Source organism: Chlamydomonas reinhardtii, chromosome 3 (assembly GCF_000002595.2).
Source record: "Chlamydomonas reinhardtii strain CC-503 cw92 mt+ chromosome 3, whole genome shotgun sequence".
NCBI classification, from domain to species: domain Eukaryota; kingdom Viridiplantae; phylum Chlorophyta; class Chlorophyceae; order Chlamydomonadales; family Chlamydomonadaceae; genus Chlamydomonas; species Chlamydomonas reinhardtii.
In genome coordinates this window covers 3,340,794-3,356,185 of record NC_057006.1, presented here as the reverse complement: position 1 = coordinate 3,356,185, position 15,392 = coordinate 3,340,794, and the positions used below count along the sequence as shown (strand labels likewise).

The 15,392-nt window shown below is 66.2% G+C and overlaps 3 protein-coding genes across 3 annotated transcripts; 2 read left to right on the top strand and 1 right to left on the bottom strand.

The window, feature by feature from the left end:
- The first annotated feature begins 27 nt into the window (after positions 1-27).
- Positions 28-4,231, top strand: CHLRE_03g166650v5 (uncharacterized protein). The gene is made up of 9 exons (XM_043060800.1): positions 28-442; positions 692-873; positions 1,163-1,445; positions 1,753-1,836; positions 2,051-2,168; positions 2,363-2,595; positions 2,797-2,859; positions 3,046-3,276; positions 3,700-4,231. The coding sequence occupies exons 1-9, from the start codon at positions 71-73 to the stop codon at positions 4,129-4,131; spliced, it is 1,998 nt and encodes a 665-aa protein (XP_042925929.1). The 5' UTR covers positions 28-70; the 3' UTR covers positions 4,132-4,231.
- A 4-nt stretch (positions 4,232-4,235) lies between these two features.
- CHLRE_03g166600v5 (uncharacterized protein) lies at positions 4,236-12,357 on the bottom strand. Its single transcript, XM_043060799.1, has 11 exons — positions 12,015-12,357; positions 11,848-11,940; positions 11,646-11,731; positions 11,122-11,467; positions 10,861-10,950; positions 9,680-10,666; positions 8,993-9,457; positions 8,369-8,831; positions 8,010-8,242; positions 7,485-7,865; positions 4,236-7,320 (listed from the first exon to the last, which is right to left on the bottom strand). The coding sequence occupies exons 1-11, from the start codon at positions 12,087-12,089 to the stop codon at positions 5,074-5,076; spliced, it is 5,466 nt and encodes a 1,821-aa protein (XP_042925928.1). The 5' UTR covers positions 12,090-12,357; the 3' UTR covers positions 4,236-5,073.
- A 470-nt stretch (positions 12,358-12,827) lies between these two features.
- CHLRE_03g166550v5 (uncharacterized protein) lies at positions 12,828-15,314 on the top strand. Its single transcript, XM_001703299.2, has 5 exons — positions 12,828-13,349; positions 13,528-13,753; positions 13,976-14,027; positions 14,249-14,481; positions 14,739-15,314. The coding sequence occupies exons 1-5, from the start codon at positions 13,039-13,041 to the stop codon at positions 15,048-15,050; spliced, it is 1,134 nt and encodes a 377-aa protein (XP_001703351.2). The 5' UTR covers positions 12,828-13,038; the 3' UTR covers positions 15,051-15,314.
- Positions 15,315-15,392: the final 78 nt, after the last annotated feature.

Here is a 15,392-nt window from a genome sequence, read left to right as displayed (position 1 = left end):
ATTACTTAGCCTGTACATGGTAGTTGCATTCAAAAGGCTGCTTACACGGTGTCTTCTCCTGCCCACCAGCATGCGGGCGCTGCCACGGACGACGGGCCCACAAGCGGGGCGGCAAACAAGTCCTACTCATGTTCCTATAGCAACACATGCAGTTTCGCCGCTGAATTGTGCTCACGCCTGGTGGCGGCCCGTGGGCGATGTCTCGCGAAGCAGCGTCGCTGGGCTCTCAACGTGGGCTCCAACGCGTAGCTTCGCGGCGGGAAGCACTCGTGCAAGCAGGCCTCCTCGCGTGGCAGTGTCGGCTTCCAGCGACGCGGGGTTATTGTCAGGCGAAGAGGCATTCTTCGCGAGCGAGCACGCTAGCTTCGCGGAACTGGGCGTATCGCCGGCAATTCAGGCTGCCCTTGAGACGTCGGGTCTCAAACGGCCGTCGCGCATTCAGGTGCGCATTTGGGTCGGTGTGTGTGGACGGGTGTTGCACGACCCCGGCGGCAGCTAAGGATGCCCCCGCACCGGCATCGACACGTTCACCCATCGGAGTCCTATGGCTGCCCGTTTCTTCCTGCCTCCTGGTGCTGCCTGCACTCTCGTAAGCGGTCTTGCCCACTCCCTTCATCGCCAGCGTCACCTGCCAGCTTTCTAGCACGCAGCGTCCCTCACAGTGCATGCTGCTTTGTGTTGCTGGGCACAGGAGCTGGCGGCGCCGCACATCCTGCGCGGTCGCAACGTGGTCGTGGCCGCCGAGACCGGCAGCGGCAAGACGCTGTCGTACCTGGTTCCCATAGCGCACCTCATGCTTAAGCAGCGCACCGCCATGCAGCAGCACGCGGCGGCGCTGGAGGCGGCCGGGCCCGCGGCCGACGGCGCCGAACGGTGTGTGCGCCCGGACGGCATCAGTGGCGTGGGCTGCAAGCAAGTAGCATCAGCAGGGCGTGAGCTGCTAGCGCGCAGTGACTCAGCCTGGGAAGAGGATGGGCAGAAGCTTGTATCCACGGCCCAACCACAAGGAAGGGGCACGCATGCACGAGCATGGGACAGGACGGAGAACGTGAGGCAGCCTGTTACCAGCCTGCATGCAGCCGGCTTGCAGGCACACTCGTCGACCCTTACCACCAACTCACTGCATTCTGCCCTCTCGGTGCGGTCCTTTACCTGCCTGCAGGCCGCGCTTCACGCGCTACCTGGCGCTGGTGCTGTGCCCCAACGTCGCCCTGTGCCAGCAGGTGGCGGCCGCCGTGAACGCCCTGCGCGGCCCCGCCGCCGCCGACGGCAGCAGCCAGCAGCAGCAGCAGCAGCAGCTGGTCAGCGCCGCCGTCATCAACAGCAGCAACCCGCCGCCCTTCGAGACGCCGGACGTGGTGGTGGCCACCCCCGCGGGCCTGCTCAACATCATTGACGACGCGGGCGGCGCGTACGGCTGGCTGTGGAGCGAGGAGGGCATGCAGGTGGGCGAGTGCGGTTGGCTTGCAGGCGCATGTGGGGGTGGAGGCACATGTGGGGTCGGAGGCACATGTGAGGGTGGAGGGTAGTGGGGTACGAGGGCACAGAACGATCGCAGAGTAGTTGGCGCTGGCGATGGGGCGAAGCCAGTGAACTGGGTCCGCCAATTGGGTGGGGCGCGCCAGCCACGGTCTCACACAGGGAGGCAATTGCATTCGTGTTGTGTGGTGAACTCCAAACACCCGCCGCATGGGCGTCCCGCCGCCCATCTCCCATCAGCATACTAAGACACCCCTTATGCCACCGGCGCAGGCCCGCATTCGCCACGTGGTGCTGGACGAGGCGGACCTGCTGCTGACGCCCGCGTACAGCCGGGCCACGCAGCGCATCCTCACGGTGGGTAGCAGGCTAGCAGCGGACACGGCAGCGGGAGTGGAGGCGCGGCGCAGTGCAGAATGTGCGGATGGGTGGGCTCGGATGGCGAGCACAAAGCAAGCGCATGGTCACGGCGACGTGTCGCACAGCAAATTGGGATACCTGAGAGCCGATTTGTGCTGAGCCCGTGCGACCATGCGTACCTCTAATCCCGACACCGACTGGCGCACCGCAGCTGTTCAAGACTGCGGACCGGCGGCGTGTGGAGGCGAAGCTGTTTGATGAGCTGGGGCTGGCGGGCAAGGATGAGTTCGACCGCCTGCCGCGGGCGCTACAGGTGGCGGCGTGGACAGGTGGGCGCGGGGTGGGGCCGGCGTGGCAAAGCGTTGACAGGCGGCAGGATGGGCGGCCATGTGGGCGGAAGTGGAGCGGTGACACCTTAGGCCTGGCAGCCCGTGGGTTGAGCAGTCATGCAAGCCGGAAGGGCCGGGGTACCGCCTTCAGCCTTTCTTTCTTAAGCCCTACGGCCACCCCTGTCCACCCGCAGGCGGCGCGCCGGCCATGCTCGCGGAGGGCTACCGGCCCAAGCGCTCCCTGAACCCGGACGCCAAGTACGGCCCCTACTGGCGGCGGCAGTACATCTACAGCGCCGCCACGCTGCCCGCCGCCACCTACAGCGACGTCGGCAGCGCCATCGCCAAGGCGCACCCGGACGCGGTGTGGGTGTCCACCGACCTGCTGCACTCCTCCAAGCCGCAGGTGGAGCACGCGTGGCGCGAGGTGAGCGGCAGCGTGCGGCGTGGCGCGGCGTGAAGGGGCAATGGAGGTTGTGGCGGAGGGGCAGGCAAGGTTGTAGTGGGTGGGAGAGCGTGCGAGGGAATCATGGTGGGCCAGGATCGCGCTGCTATCCGTGGTCATGTGTCCTTGATGGCTGTCTCTGACGTACCCAACCTTTACTGCTATCCGTGCCGCCGCTGCCAGGTGCGTGATGACGACTTCACCACAAACCTTCTGGACTCAATCAAGTCTGATCCCGACTACCAGGTGCGTTTAGAAGCGCTTGGCTTACCCCAAACCTCGTAACTTGCCTTATACCACCCACCCCCCCACTACCGTACTACCTCGCTACACTTCCCTGTACCAATCTTTGCAACCCCCTCAAAAGGCAAGCCCGAGCCCTAGTCGCTAGCGCTCCAGAAGCCGTGTCGCACCCTCCCTGCTTAAACACAGGCTCGTAGCGGCAAAACGCTGGTGTTCGCGGCGGACGGCGCCTCCGCGGACGCCGCGTCCGAGGTGCTGGCGGGCGGCAACGTGCCGCACGTGGTGTACCACAAGAGCCGGCCCATGGGCGAGCAGGCGGCGGCTCTGGCGACGCTGCGCGAGCAGCCGGGCTGCGTGATGGTGTGCACGGACGCAGCGGCGCGCGGGCTGGACGTGGAGGACATCAAACACGTGGTGCAGGTCAGCAGGGGGCGAGGGGGCTGGGGTCTGTGGCTTGGGGGCTTTGAAGTCGCAGCAGCACATGTTCTTTGGCTCTTTGCTAACATCCCTGGGGTGTTATCACACAATACGTGCTGGGTAACACATGTGGGGAGGCGGGCGCGTATTATTGGGTTGGCATTTGCACCGGGGGTTCGGCATGTGGGCCCAGGCAAAAATGAGGTCATGTGGGTGCAGAGGTTTTGGAGTTTTCGTAGGTAAACCTCTACGGTCGGACCTCGTGACACTTCACGGTCGCAAGCGGTATAATACCGTATACGCACACGCAAATTTGCTGCCGATCTGGGGGAAGGCCACCTGAAATACCGGTACTCCCGAGACTCTTCATTGCGAGACAAGGCTGACCTTCTTGCATTCCTTTGCACTCGTTCCACGCTCACGTAGGCCGATTTCGCGGCCAACGCCATCGACTTCATTCACCGCATCGGCCGCACCGCGCGCGCCGGGCGAGGCGGCCGCGTGACTTCCCTGTACCGGGAGCACAACCGCGCGCTGGTGGAGGTGCTGCAGAGCTACATCGCGGACGGGGTGGCGCTTGAAGCCGCGTTCAGCCGGGCCCGCTCCTTCAGCAAGAAGCTGAAGAAGACGGGCGGCGTGTTCGTGCCGCGCGGCATGGCGGCTGGAGGCGAGGAGGCGGAGGCTGCGCAGGCAAACGCGGGGGAAGGGGCGGGCGAGGGGCAAGAGGGCGCGGCTGCTGGGCCAGCGGCAGGGAGAGGAGGGCCAGGGAGAGGCGCAGGCGGAGGCCGGGGCGCGGGGAGAGGCCGCGGTCGTGCGGGCCGGGAGCAGGCGGCACAGGAGGAGGCGGTGCGGTCGTGAGCTGCGTATGTTGAGTTGGCGGTTAGCATTTAGAACGGAGCATGGCGCCGCGCAACAGGATCTGTGTGAGCATAGCGAGTCTTTGTAAAGGGTCTACACTGCCAAGCGATTTCATAAATGGGAGGCATTTGAGGGAATACAAACACATGTCTTGAGTGCACAAGTAGCAAGGGGCAGGGGCACTGGGAGTTTGGGTCTCTTGGACATCTTTCCCAGGACCTTGCAAGTCACTGCGCCTCCCTCTCACGCCCGCTTCGGGTCACACCGCTTCGGGTCACAACGCCTCGGAAACTTCCTCCCAACTAGTGCGCGGCCACAGCTCCCCTACCGAACACGAATCACGAGCTCCCCTACCGAACGTCGCAGCACCTATCCTCACCATCAGCAACGCTTCCTCACCTCCGGTTGTGTTGTTGGCGTGTTGCACCGCATTCGGCCTGCCCGCCACAATTGTCGTACACATTCGGGCCCCTCTTCTGCTTTGCTTCGCCTTGTTCTTGCCCCTGTTTGTCACACTGTCGCCCGGCCATTGTTTTGCTGCACGCCGTTGCATTACGCTAGTGCTCGTCTACACAGCTCATCCGTGGACGCCGGTCGACTGCCTGCAGGTGCGCATCGGCTATGCTATCCGCGCGGTGTGGCGTCGCATTGAGTCTGTGTGGTGCTATCGCCTTGGCCGGGCGCCCGGAGCGTGAGGAATGCGCGTCAGCAAAACATCGACACAACCTGCCAGCTACCGTCGGTACAGTAACAGCGCGCGAACGACGCACCAATGCCTTGTCCCTTCTTGCTACGCATTTATGTGGGCACGGGTGGGAGCCACACACATCGGGACTACGCTTTCCTGCCCCTTGCCATGTTCCATCACGAGCTTCGGGTCACACAAACAAACACATACTGTTCACGAAGCACCTGCTCTCCTACAACCAGGGGAACCCCTGGCTATAAGCCACCAGCAGCGCCGGGCAGTGGCAGGCGCGCCACGGCCGCCTGCACATCCCGCAGCACCGCCTCGCTGCCCGGCCCGAACTGCTGCAGCAGCCCCTCAAATCCCCGCAGCGGCGCCGACAGGGCCGCCAGCTTCGCCACTGCTGCGCGCTGCGTCTCGTCCACCACAGGCCCTGCCGCCAGGCCCAGGCCACTGCCCACATGCGCAACCTCCACTGACAGCAGCGGCTTCCCAGCACGCGTGCAGCCTCCCGCAGCAGCACCCGCAGCAGCACCCGCAGCAGCACCCGGAGCAGCACCAGCACTGGCCGCTTTGCTATGGCCTGCAGCCGCTGGAACCGCGCTGTCACTGACTGCTCCCGAGGAAGGCAAGCCTGTTGCAGACGCCCTCCCGCTTGCGCCGCCACCACCAGCTTTCCGCGGCGAGGGCGCTGGCGACAACATCGACGGCGAGGGTGATGCCCGCAGGTCCAACAGCCCTGAGCCCTGCAGGCTCAGACCCTCCAGCAGCCCTGCCAGGCCCCACGCGCCGGCGGCGTCACGCGGGCTGGCGCCGCGGCCCGCCGATCCCGGGCCTGAGCCAAAGCTCGACAGCCCAAAGGGGTCCACTGGCAGCGGCGCCGCCGCATCCAGGCTGCTGCCGGCCGAGGCCGCCGCCGCCATAGCTGCCCGCAGCGGCTGCACAGCTTCCAGCACCTGCTCGCGCATGACGCCGTGCAGGAAGTCGGCGCGGCGCGCCAGCGCCTCGCGCACCCGCCGCCCGTCCGCCGGCGCCGCCAGCGCCAGCAGGTGCAGCAGCGTGGCTCGCAGCTGCGCCGTCAGCCCCGCAGCGTAGCGGTAGTTGGGGAACTTGCCGTCAGCCTCACCGTCACCGCTGACCTCACCCGCGGCTGCCTCCGCCGCAGCGGCTCCGCCGCCAACGCCCGCCTTGCCAGATGCTGGCGGCGCAGGCGGCGCGGCAGCGCCGCCCGCGCCGTTGCTGAGGCCCTCCAGAGCCGCTGCCACGACCAGCAGTGCATCGGCCAGCACGTCTCCGTAGCCCTCGCGCGTGGGCATCGCCGCCAGCGCCGCAGCGGCGTGCGTGCGGATCTTGAAGTTGGCGCTCTCGCGCACCAGCATCACAAGAAGCAGCAGCAGCTGCGCCACGCGTGCGCCCACGCGCGGGTGCGGCAGCAGCGGGCCGTTGCGCAGCAAGCCATGCGCCGCGTAGCAAGCGTTCCACTGCACCTTCATGCCGCCCGTCGTCAGGCTGGACTGCAGACACGTCAGTGCATTGTCCAGCCAGCCGTCAAGCTGCACGCTGCCACCGCCGCCGCCAGCACTGGCGGCTCCGCCGCCAGAGCCGGGAGCATGCGGCGGCTGCGGCGGCTGCGGCTGGCCGCGGCCGCCCCGCCCCCGGCCCGAGGACCATCCGCCCTGTGGCCTCAGCTCCGAGCCACCGTCAGCATGGCCCATTGGGCGGTGTTGCGCTGCAGGCGACCCACCAAAGCCACCGCGTCCCGTGCCGCCGGCGGCGTTGCTATCCGCGCCGCCGCCGTGCCCTGTCCCGGCGGCGGCGGCCGCCGCCGCCAGCCCGGGCGTCATGTCGGGCGTGAGGAAGGACAGCAAGTTGCCGACGGCGCGAATGCCGTTGGCACGGACCTTGTCCGTGTCCTGGGTGGCGGTGATGGCGGCGGCGCACAGCGCCCCGACCTGCGCGTAGTGGTGCGCCTCAAGCAGCGCCGCTGCTGACCTAGATGACGAGGCAGCCGCTGCTGATGTCGATGCCGCAGGCCCTGCGTGTCGGCTGCCCTGTGGCGAGGCGGCGGCTGCCTTGCCCCTCGGCGAAGCCTGCGGCCGCGGCGACGCTGACGTCGACGCAAGCTCATGCGACGCGGCGCGCTCGTCGCTGAGGCCAGCCACCGCCGTTGCCGCTGCCGTCTCTAGCAGCCGCCGGCGGTGTGCGTCACACAGGTTGGCCACGGCCCAGCTTGCCGCGATGCGCACCGACAGCACCGTGTCCCGCAGGCAGCCCGCCAGCGCGCGGCTGACCTGGCCCGACAGGCCCGCGTGCGCCAGGACCGCGGGGAAGGCGGCGGCGGCGCCCAGCGCTTTGCAGGCGGCAGCTCGCGTGGCGGCGACCGGGTCGGCAGCGGCTGCGGCCGACAGCAGCGCCAGCACCTGCTGCTGCAGCGCGGGCGGGAGGCTGGAGAAGACGGGCTCCGGCACCTCGCCCAGGCAGGTAAGGCCCACGGAGCGGACCTGCAATCATGATGAGAAGATGCAGAACCAGTGCATTACGGTAAACAGCAACTTTTCTTTGGCAGGCTCACTGCTGCTGCTGTTGGATGAGCGTACACAGGCCCCGCCCTTCCTACGGTCAGTCCGGCGCATGCCAGCACACCGCTGCCTGCACTTGCACGCACCATGAATGAGCTGTGCGAGGTGGCGGCCGGCACCAGCAGTGACACCGCCTCGCCCCACATGCCCGCCAGCCGGGCCACGCCCGCGCCACGCTCCTCCTCGCTCGCCACGCTCACAGGCGACAGCGCTCCCGCAACCCCCGCAGCCCCCGCCAGCTGCAGCCGCAGCTGCTGCTGCCGCTGTGGCGCAGCCGCCAGCGGCACCACGCCCGGCGAGGGCGGCGGCGGCGCCGCCGCTGCCGGCAGGTCAGGGTCGCCGGCTGCCGCCGCGGCGGCCGCGTCGGTCCGGCTCATGCCGTACTGGCGGGCTAACGCCGCCAGGTACTCGGAAACCAGCTTGACGGACAGCTGCGCTGCCTTGTCCTCGGGCGTCGCGCCGCCGGCCTGCTGCCACAAGCGCGGCACAGGGTGAGCGTTAAGACAGGGAATAAGTATGGGTGCAGGTAAGGCACGGTAGCTTGGGTAGAGCCACAATTAAGTCGGAAACGTTTTCTGACATTGTATGGACAGCCTCAGGCTGTGACGCACCTGGGGTGCCGGTGCCGGCGGTCCGCTTGGCACCCGCTGCTGCGGCTGTGCGCTGCTTCGCCAAGAGCTGCCGCCCCCGGCAACGCCTGCCGCGGCCGCAAGTGACGACGAGGACGAGGTGCGAGAAGGCGGCCCACTGGGCCCAGAGCCCGGCCGGGCCCCGCGTGGCGAGGCGAGCGGCGCCGCTGGAGAGAGCCCCACCGTGGCCGTACCGCGAACCGCCTCCCAAGCATCTACGAACGGGGCGATGACATAGCAAACACGTTGTTCAGTGAGTCGACACTGTGCACGCTATGCTGCACCGCTGTCGCAACCCCTGCGGCCCCAACCGCAGACAACAAATGCAAACGCAAGCGGACCTGGCGGCATGGCGAAGGTGTAGTGCTGCGCCAGCCCTTTGAGCGCACCCAACGCCTCGATGCGCAGCAGAGCGCTGGCGCTGCCGTCCTGCCCCAGAACCAGCAGCTCCGTCACCAGCTGGGCCGCACCGCCGCCGCCTCCACCGCCACCGCCTCCTGTCCCATCGCTGGCCGCTGCAGCACCACCACCGCCGCCAGCTGCTGAAATGTGCGCGGCTGGCTGCGAATTGTAGTGGGGCGGGTGCGGGTGCGGGTGCGAGATGCGCTGCTGGGGCGAGAGGTAGGCGGCGAGGCCGGCGATGGGCTGCTTGGTGGAGAAGCACTCGGCCAGGCAGGCCAGGTAGGCGGCGTGGATGGGAGCCAGCTCGCCGCCCGCAACACCGGCAGCCGACAAGCTGAGCACACCGCCGCCGCCGGTGGCGGCAGCGGAGGCGCAGAGCTGTGCCCAGCGCGCACGTAACACCTGTGCGACAGCGCATAGGAAGGGATGCGAAATTGAAGATGAACCAATACCGCCAGAGGCGGGAGCTTACGAGCTTTAATGGCATGAGGCAACTCGCACACCCGCATACACGTGACCAGGCTGCGCCTTCCCACGTGTATGTGACACATCGCGCGCCTCACCCGCACGGTCTCAGGCAGCACCTCGGGCGGCAGGCGCTCGTACGGCGTGGCGGCGATCATGACGCACAGCGCGCGCAGCACGCCCGGCAGCACCAGCGTGCTGGGCTCGTTGCCCACCGCATGCAGCAGCCCCGCGTGCGCGCCCAGCAGCAGCTGGCCCAGGCTCATGGACAGCGTGAGGAAGCCGCGCACAGGCAGCGGGCCGATGGTCGTGGTGATCGCCGGGCCGCTGCTGCTTCCGCTGCTGCTTCCGCTGCTGCCGTTGCTGCTGGTGCTTGCCTTGCTAACAGAGCCGAAGCCGCTGCCGGATGCAGGAGGGCCGGCGGCGATGGTAGCGCCTTTGGCGGCGCGGGAGGCGGCGGCGGAGGGCCGCTGTGGCGGCGGCGCCTCCGCCACCGCCAGGATGGCTCGTGGCGCCGGGCCGTCCACCAGGGAGGCGATTGTGGAGGCGGCCATGGCCCGGACCTGCGGGCGGCGGCACGATTGGTTGTGCACAGGCGGTGTGAGGGACTGGGGCATGGAGCAAGACGAGGAGAAGGAGCCTTGGCATAGGCCGGAGATCTTTAGGTCCCTGCATCCCTGAATCCCACCCTCCGCAGCGGCACATGAACCCCCCCCTCCCCCGCAGCGGCACATGAACTCCCTGTCTCACGCAGCGGCACAGCCTCCCCCCACTGCCCGGCTCGCCTTGACGAGGGGATCGTACAGCAGCGCGGTGAGCAGGTGCGGCGTGAGCGGCCGCGGCGCCAGTGGCGACTGCAGCGGCAGCAGAGCCGGCCAGTGCGGCTGCAGCGCGCGCGTGTCGGCCTTGGCCATCGCCATCACGCAGCCCAGCGCTGCCAGCCGCACCCGCGAGCTGCGAAACCGGTCCACTGTCACCCCGGCCCCCGCGCCGCCGGCTTCGCCGCTGGTGCTGGCGGCGCCGCCGCCACGCGGCGTGGACGCCGGTCCGGAGAAGTGTTCGCTGTCGCTGACGTCGCTGTCAGACCAGCCGCCGTCGGCATTGGACTCGCGCCGGCGGAGGTGCGGTGGCCGGTAGCTCCGCCCGCCGCCGCCGCCCCCACCGCCGCTGGTTTCAGCCCCACGTGCGCCTGCGGCAACGGCGCCTGTTCCCGACGCCGCAGCGGCGCCGCTGGCAGACGATGCAGACCCGGACGCGGCGGCAGAGGCGGTGAGTGACGCCTGCACTCCGTACGTGAGCAGCCGCTGCAGACCCTCCACAATCACGCCCGCCCGCGTCACCCACGCCTGCCGCGTCGCCTCCGAGCCCGCCGCGCCTCCGCCACCTGCGCCGCCGCCTCCACCGCCCCCTCCACTGCCCGCCGCCACCGCGCCTGCGCCCATCGCCGCCGTCAGCGCGCGCAGCAGGGCCGCATACATGCGCGAATGGCTGCCATCCTCCACCGGGCGCGTCCGAGACGAGGCGCACGTCTGCAGCAGCGACGCCGCCGCAGCTATGAGCGACACCACCTCCTCCGAGCTCAGCGCGCAGCTGCTGACGCCCGCGCCACCTTGCGCCGACGCGCCGACGCTGCCGCTGCCGTGCCCCCCGTGGCCGCTGTGTACGCTGCTGGCGGCGCCGCCGGCGCCACCGGCGCGCACGGCGCAGCATCCAGCCAGCGCCGTCAGCGCCAGACACTGAGCCTCCAGCAAGTCCGATAGCGCGCGGCCGCTCTGAGGTCACCGGCGTCAGTTGCGAATGAGGGCAGGTCAAAAACGTTCGCACGGGCTCAGAGAGGTAAGGCAACCAGTTGAGTTGATTGCAGATCAGAAGCACAAGAGCCTAGCCACTAAGCCGGTTCATACTACGGCCAGATGGCACAGCGCGGCCCAAGCATGCCCCTCCGCCCGGCAACACACAAACTCACCGACGCGCCTGCGTGCTGCTGCAGCGCCACTGGCACCAGTAGGGACTGCAGCGCCGCCAGCTGAGCCGCCCGCTCGTGCTCCGACAGTGCCTGCGCCATCGCACCCTATCAGTGACGAGCCCGCATCCATGGCAGGGCACACACAACCCGGTGCAAGCCCGACCCCAACCGCCGAGAACGCACGCTGGCGTGGCCCGCACGCACACGCACGCACACAACACATACACACACAGTCTGCCAGCCGTGACGTAAAGTGCTTACCCCAAGGTGTTCCGGAAGCAGCGCTGCAAGGGCCCCCAGCGCCTCCAGTTGGAGGTTATGAGCCGCAGGCGCCGGTGCGCCGAGTGTGCCGCCCTCGCCACCGACCGCTGCCCACGGCGTCCCCGATTGGCTGTCGCCGGCGCCAGCCGGCGCACCAGCACTGCTGCCGTCTGTTGCTCCCACATCCTTCCCGCCCGCTGTAACTGGGGCCGCGTCGAAGGCTGCGTCCGACCAGCGCCTCAGCGCGCCCAAGGTGAGGTTAGCCGCGGGCGCATGCAGCCGCAGTCTGCCGCTGCTGGCCACGCTTTGCAGCAAGCGACACAGCGCCGCAGCCGCTGAGGTGTCCCTGCGAATCGGTAAAGATCACATCGGGATGCTTGGATGGGTGCGGCTTACGGCCCGGCGCCAAATGCCGGGTGACTGGCGCGGGGGTGCGTGGACAACCCCCTGAAACCCCAGGATGTGCACTACCCCGCACGGCCTGCACACTGCACACACCCCATACCATTCCGGTTCCCACGCACTTTTGCAGCTGGCCAGATGATGCATATCCCGCAGATGGCGATGGTCCGAGCGCCTGCTGGACCAGGAAGGAGAGGTCCTCCACCAACTGCGAGCCGGCCGCGGGGACCAGGAGATGAGGGAAGGTGGGTAGGCGCGCGCCAGAACTCAAGGACGGCAACGAGCCCTGGTGTGAGACAAGCGACATGAGCTACCTTCACTCACCTCGTGATCCAGCGCGTCGCCCTCCGCGGCCTTCAGTGCGTCAATGCAAGACTTGAGATTCTCGCTCGAAGCGAAACCCTTTATGTTTGCCTCCTGCAACATATTACATACATGCATAGTGTTATGAAGCAACGGTCTCAGGCACACAATTGAAGTATTTGTCCAACCTGTCGGAGTGGCGCCAGCGCCTGGCGCCACGCGCTGCTTCCTGCACTCCGAGCATTTGATGATCGCCACGACATCGTTTAAACCAGTTCTTGCCTGCCCAGCGTGCGATCATCGCAAACACACGAGAGCTTTCAACATGTCTGGGTCAAACCGGGTATTTTACTAACAAGTAAGGCTACAGTATCTTATGTGTCATACTGATGAGTAGAAAACATGCCAAGAAGTGCCACGCGGTCGACCTCAACTCGCGAGTCGACGCCATTGTGTTCGTGTCTACTCTTCCGTGTTCGGTGGCTAAGCGCCACTCCGAGCCCCAACATCTCTTCCTCCGCCGTCCACAAGTGTCACGTTATAACACAAAGATCAAGTTGAATACGGATATATGTGGCTAAGGCGCACGGCCGTTCCAACGGCAGGGACAACGTGAGCAACAGACATGGTCACATGGCATACATGCGCGTACTGCGCGCCCCAAAGCGACGAAATGCCCCGAGAACACCCAACGCTTCCTACTTGCCCGGCGTAGGGGAGCGCGCGCTCTTCTGGACATAATACATGCAGATTTGTTTGGTCACCGGGCAGAGGAAGGGTTGTCCGAGACGTCCGGGAGACCGACAGCCTTGATGGCTGGGCTGCACCAACGGGGTGCACCCAGGGGAACTATTGCATGTGGTTGCTAGTGACACCTAGAGCATGAACTTAGAATTCTGGTGGCGTTCAAAGGCTAGATGGGGCCACGCATGGGCTGAGGGCCACACCAGGGACACACCGCGACAGATATTCCACTCATCACTCAAACTTTTTGTCAGACTCCAATCTTTCAAATGAGATTGCGCATTTAGTTGATTCAAATAACCACTTAATAACGCTTGCGTTCTTTTGATTGCACGCTAAACGCTCGAAACGGCTCGCTGAACGGCAAACAGTTCTTGACGCACCAGGCCCAATCAGTCGCCCCATAAAGTCCTGCAAACAGGATATGTAAACACCATGACAAGTACTTCGCCCATCTTGGCTGGGAACATGGACTCGTTTTGGGCGTTTTGGGCGCGCAGGCGCCCACAAAGCAGGAACACCAACAGCTGTAACCTCACTCTAGCAATAGTTGTCACGATCCTATTGGCAGCAGGCAGCATACCGCTGCTCGTCACGCTGGGCTCATCGGGGCACTGGACACACAGCAACACTTCGCGGCCACTCCGTGAGCACGCCAAGGAGCTGTGGTGGCACCTGGTGGGCCCCCTCTACGACTGGCGCTGGAGCCGTGTCGAGGCCGCCAAGCAGGCGCTGCCCAAATACGTGCTGCCGCCGGGGCTGAACGGCACACTGCCTGTGTGAGCGCGGGGGCGTGGTGGGCTGCGCGGTCCGTCGGGGAATACTACAGTGTTGCTGCTGGTTGTGCAGATCGATGACAGCGTTGGACGTGGCATGGGGCAGCACGTGTCGTCTGCAAGCCTCACGCTTCTGCTGCTTTAGGGCCGCATACTTTGGTCACTCCACCCCGCTGTGCAGGCACGTGATTGTCATCCCGCGCCTCACGCAGCGCCTGGCGGACGCGCGGCAGCGGCTGGCGGAGGTGGGTGTGGCCTACGAGCTGCTCAACGGCACGGACGGCCGGCAGCCCATCCCGGCGCCCCTGCTGGACATGTACCTGGGGCCCCGGCTGAGGGACCTGGTGCTGAGGCAGCACGACCAGCACTGGGTCATGATGACGGCAAACCTGCTGTCCAACGTGCAAGTAAGAGCCAAAGGATTGGACGAGCGCGTCAGGGCGTGTTTAAGTGAGAGCGTGTTTGAGGTGCATGTGGGCCGAGGTAGGCTGAACGTACGGGGACGTTTCATGTAGCAGGATGACATCGTCTACGGTACCTGTAGTTAGAGCGCTGGCCCGCTCGAGCGGCGGGGTCAAGCTGTTGCCTACTTGGCTGAATGAATGGACATGTGTCCGGCTCCATTGCAGGCCTTCCACCGGGTGGTGGCGCGTGAGCAGCAGGCAGCCGTCATCCTTGAGGGTGGGTGATGCACAACAACCAGCGACTGGCCGACAAGTGTGCGCGTGAGCGTCAACACTGGCGTACTGTCGTGCACGGGTGGTAATGGAGGCGAAGTAGAGACTGGGAAAGCAGCAACGCTGTAAGCGTGCTGCGTGTGGCGAAGGTATGGAATGCGGCGCGCATCGCCTCGCGTGCTTTCCCGTTTCCTTTGTGACTTCAACGTGTGGCCCCGTGCGCAGATGATGCCTGCCCGCGCCCCAACAACGCAAGTTGGATGGCGGAGGTGATCAAGGCGCTGCAACAGCTTCCGGAGGATTGGGACATTTTATATCTATGGGCGCAAGGCGGCCAGCGCGGGCGCTTTGTGGGGCCGAACGTGCGCGTGGTTCGGAAGGCCGCCGGCACGGTGTGTTACGTGCTGAGCCTTAAAGGCGCACTGCAAGCCATTCGGCTGGCGGAGCACGCCAACGAGGTAATCTAGCGCGGGAAGTCGGGCAACCGCGGGGGACATGTGCGCTTGCTGCAGAGTGCTATAGCCTATCTACCGTACAATATCATGACGGAAGGACAGCCGCGCACGCCGGCGGCACAGCACGGCATGTCTCGACCCTCGAGGCAGGGCCCGCACACACCATGCTCCGTACGTGCGTGCCGTGGCCCCACGCACGGTGCCGCCCCGCTCGCCTCAGACATGCCGCGGCGCTGCCCCGGTTCTTCACGCTCCTGCAGGGCATTGACAAGGTGCTCTTCTACCACGAGTGGCGCCACCACCTGCAGGCCTACGTCACCGAGCCGCCCTTGTGCTCACACGGGCCGAGCGGGGACGGCGCGGGTTCCACCCTCGAGTATGACCGCGGAGGCTCAGTAGCTGCGGTCGTGGGGCGGCTGCTGCGGCGGGCACGCAGCTTAGTGGCGCCTTTGTTAGGACAGGAGTCGTTGGAAGGCAACAGGCATGGTCACGGGGGTTTATGGAAGAGGGGTTCAAGAAAGTCAGACCCCGGCTTGGATGCACTGCGTGGGTCAGAGGCGCGCGGTGCCTAGCTAAAGGTGGCGAGGCGCGACGAGCGTGTAAGCCAGTTGTGATGCATGACTTCAGAGGCGGGGCGCAGGAGGTCTGGACGATAAGGGCCAGGAGCAGAATGTTGCAGCAGTCTCAGAAGCTTGAGAAGCGAGGGGCGTGAAGCGCGCGAATGGGGACCACCCGTGGGCCCACCGTGGCGTGTGGGTTTGCCTTCTTCGACGCTCCATGTCTCCGACGCTCCATGCCTGCGGGTTTCTTGCCGATAGCTGTAAACATCTTCAAGACGAGTCAACATGGACAACCGTATGTGCATGGTCAACCTCGCGTTCACTCTCTCTGGTCCACACTAGACGTGGTCACGT

Excerpts from the sequence above, each read along its gene's own strand:
- CHLRE_03g166550v5 (XM_001703299.2), top strand. The coding sequence starts at position 13,039 with ATGGACTCGTTTTGGGCGTTTTGGGCGCGCAGGCGCCCACAAAGCAGG. Across the intron at positions 14,028-14,248 it reads GGCAGCCGTCATCCTTGAGG|ATGATGCCTGCCCGCGCCCC; the intron begins GTGGGTGATGCA and ends CCCCGTGCGCAG. Across the intron at positions 14,482-14,738 it reads TGGCGGAGCACGCCAACGAG|GGCATTGACAAGGTGCTCTT; the intron begins GTAATCTAGCGC and ends ACGCTCCTGCAG.
- CHLRE_03g166650v5 (XM_043060800.1), top strand. The coding sequence starts at position 71 with ATGCGGGCGCTGCCACGGACGACGGGCCCACAAGCGGGGCGGCAAACA. Across the intron at positions 1,837-2,050 it reads CCACGCAGCGCATCCTCACG|CTGTTCAAGACTGCGGACCG; the intron begins GTGGGTAGCAGG and ends GGCGCACCGCAG. Across the intron at positions 2,169-2,362 it reads ACAGGTGGCGGCGTGGACAG|GCGGCGCGCCGGCCATGCTC; the intron begins GTGGGCGCGGGG and ends GTCCACCCGCAG.
- CHLRE_03g166600v5 (XM_043060799.1), bottom strand. The coding sequence starts at position 12,089 with ATGTCGTGGCGATCATCAAATGCTCGGAGTGCAGGAAGCAGCGCGTGG. Across the intron at positions 11,941-12,014 it reads CGCTGGCGCCACTCCGACAG|GAGGCAAACATAAAGGGTTT; the intron begins GTTGGACAAATA and ends AATATGTTGCAG. Across the intron at positions 8,243-8,368 it reads CACCTTCGCCATGCCGCCAG|ATGCTTGGGAGGCGGTTCGC; the intron begins GTCCGCTTGCGT and ends CCCCGTTCGTAG.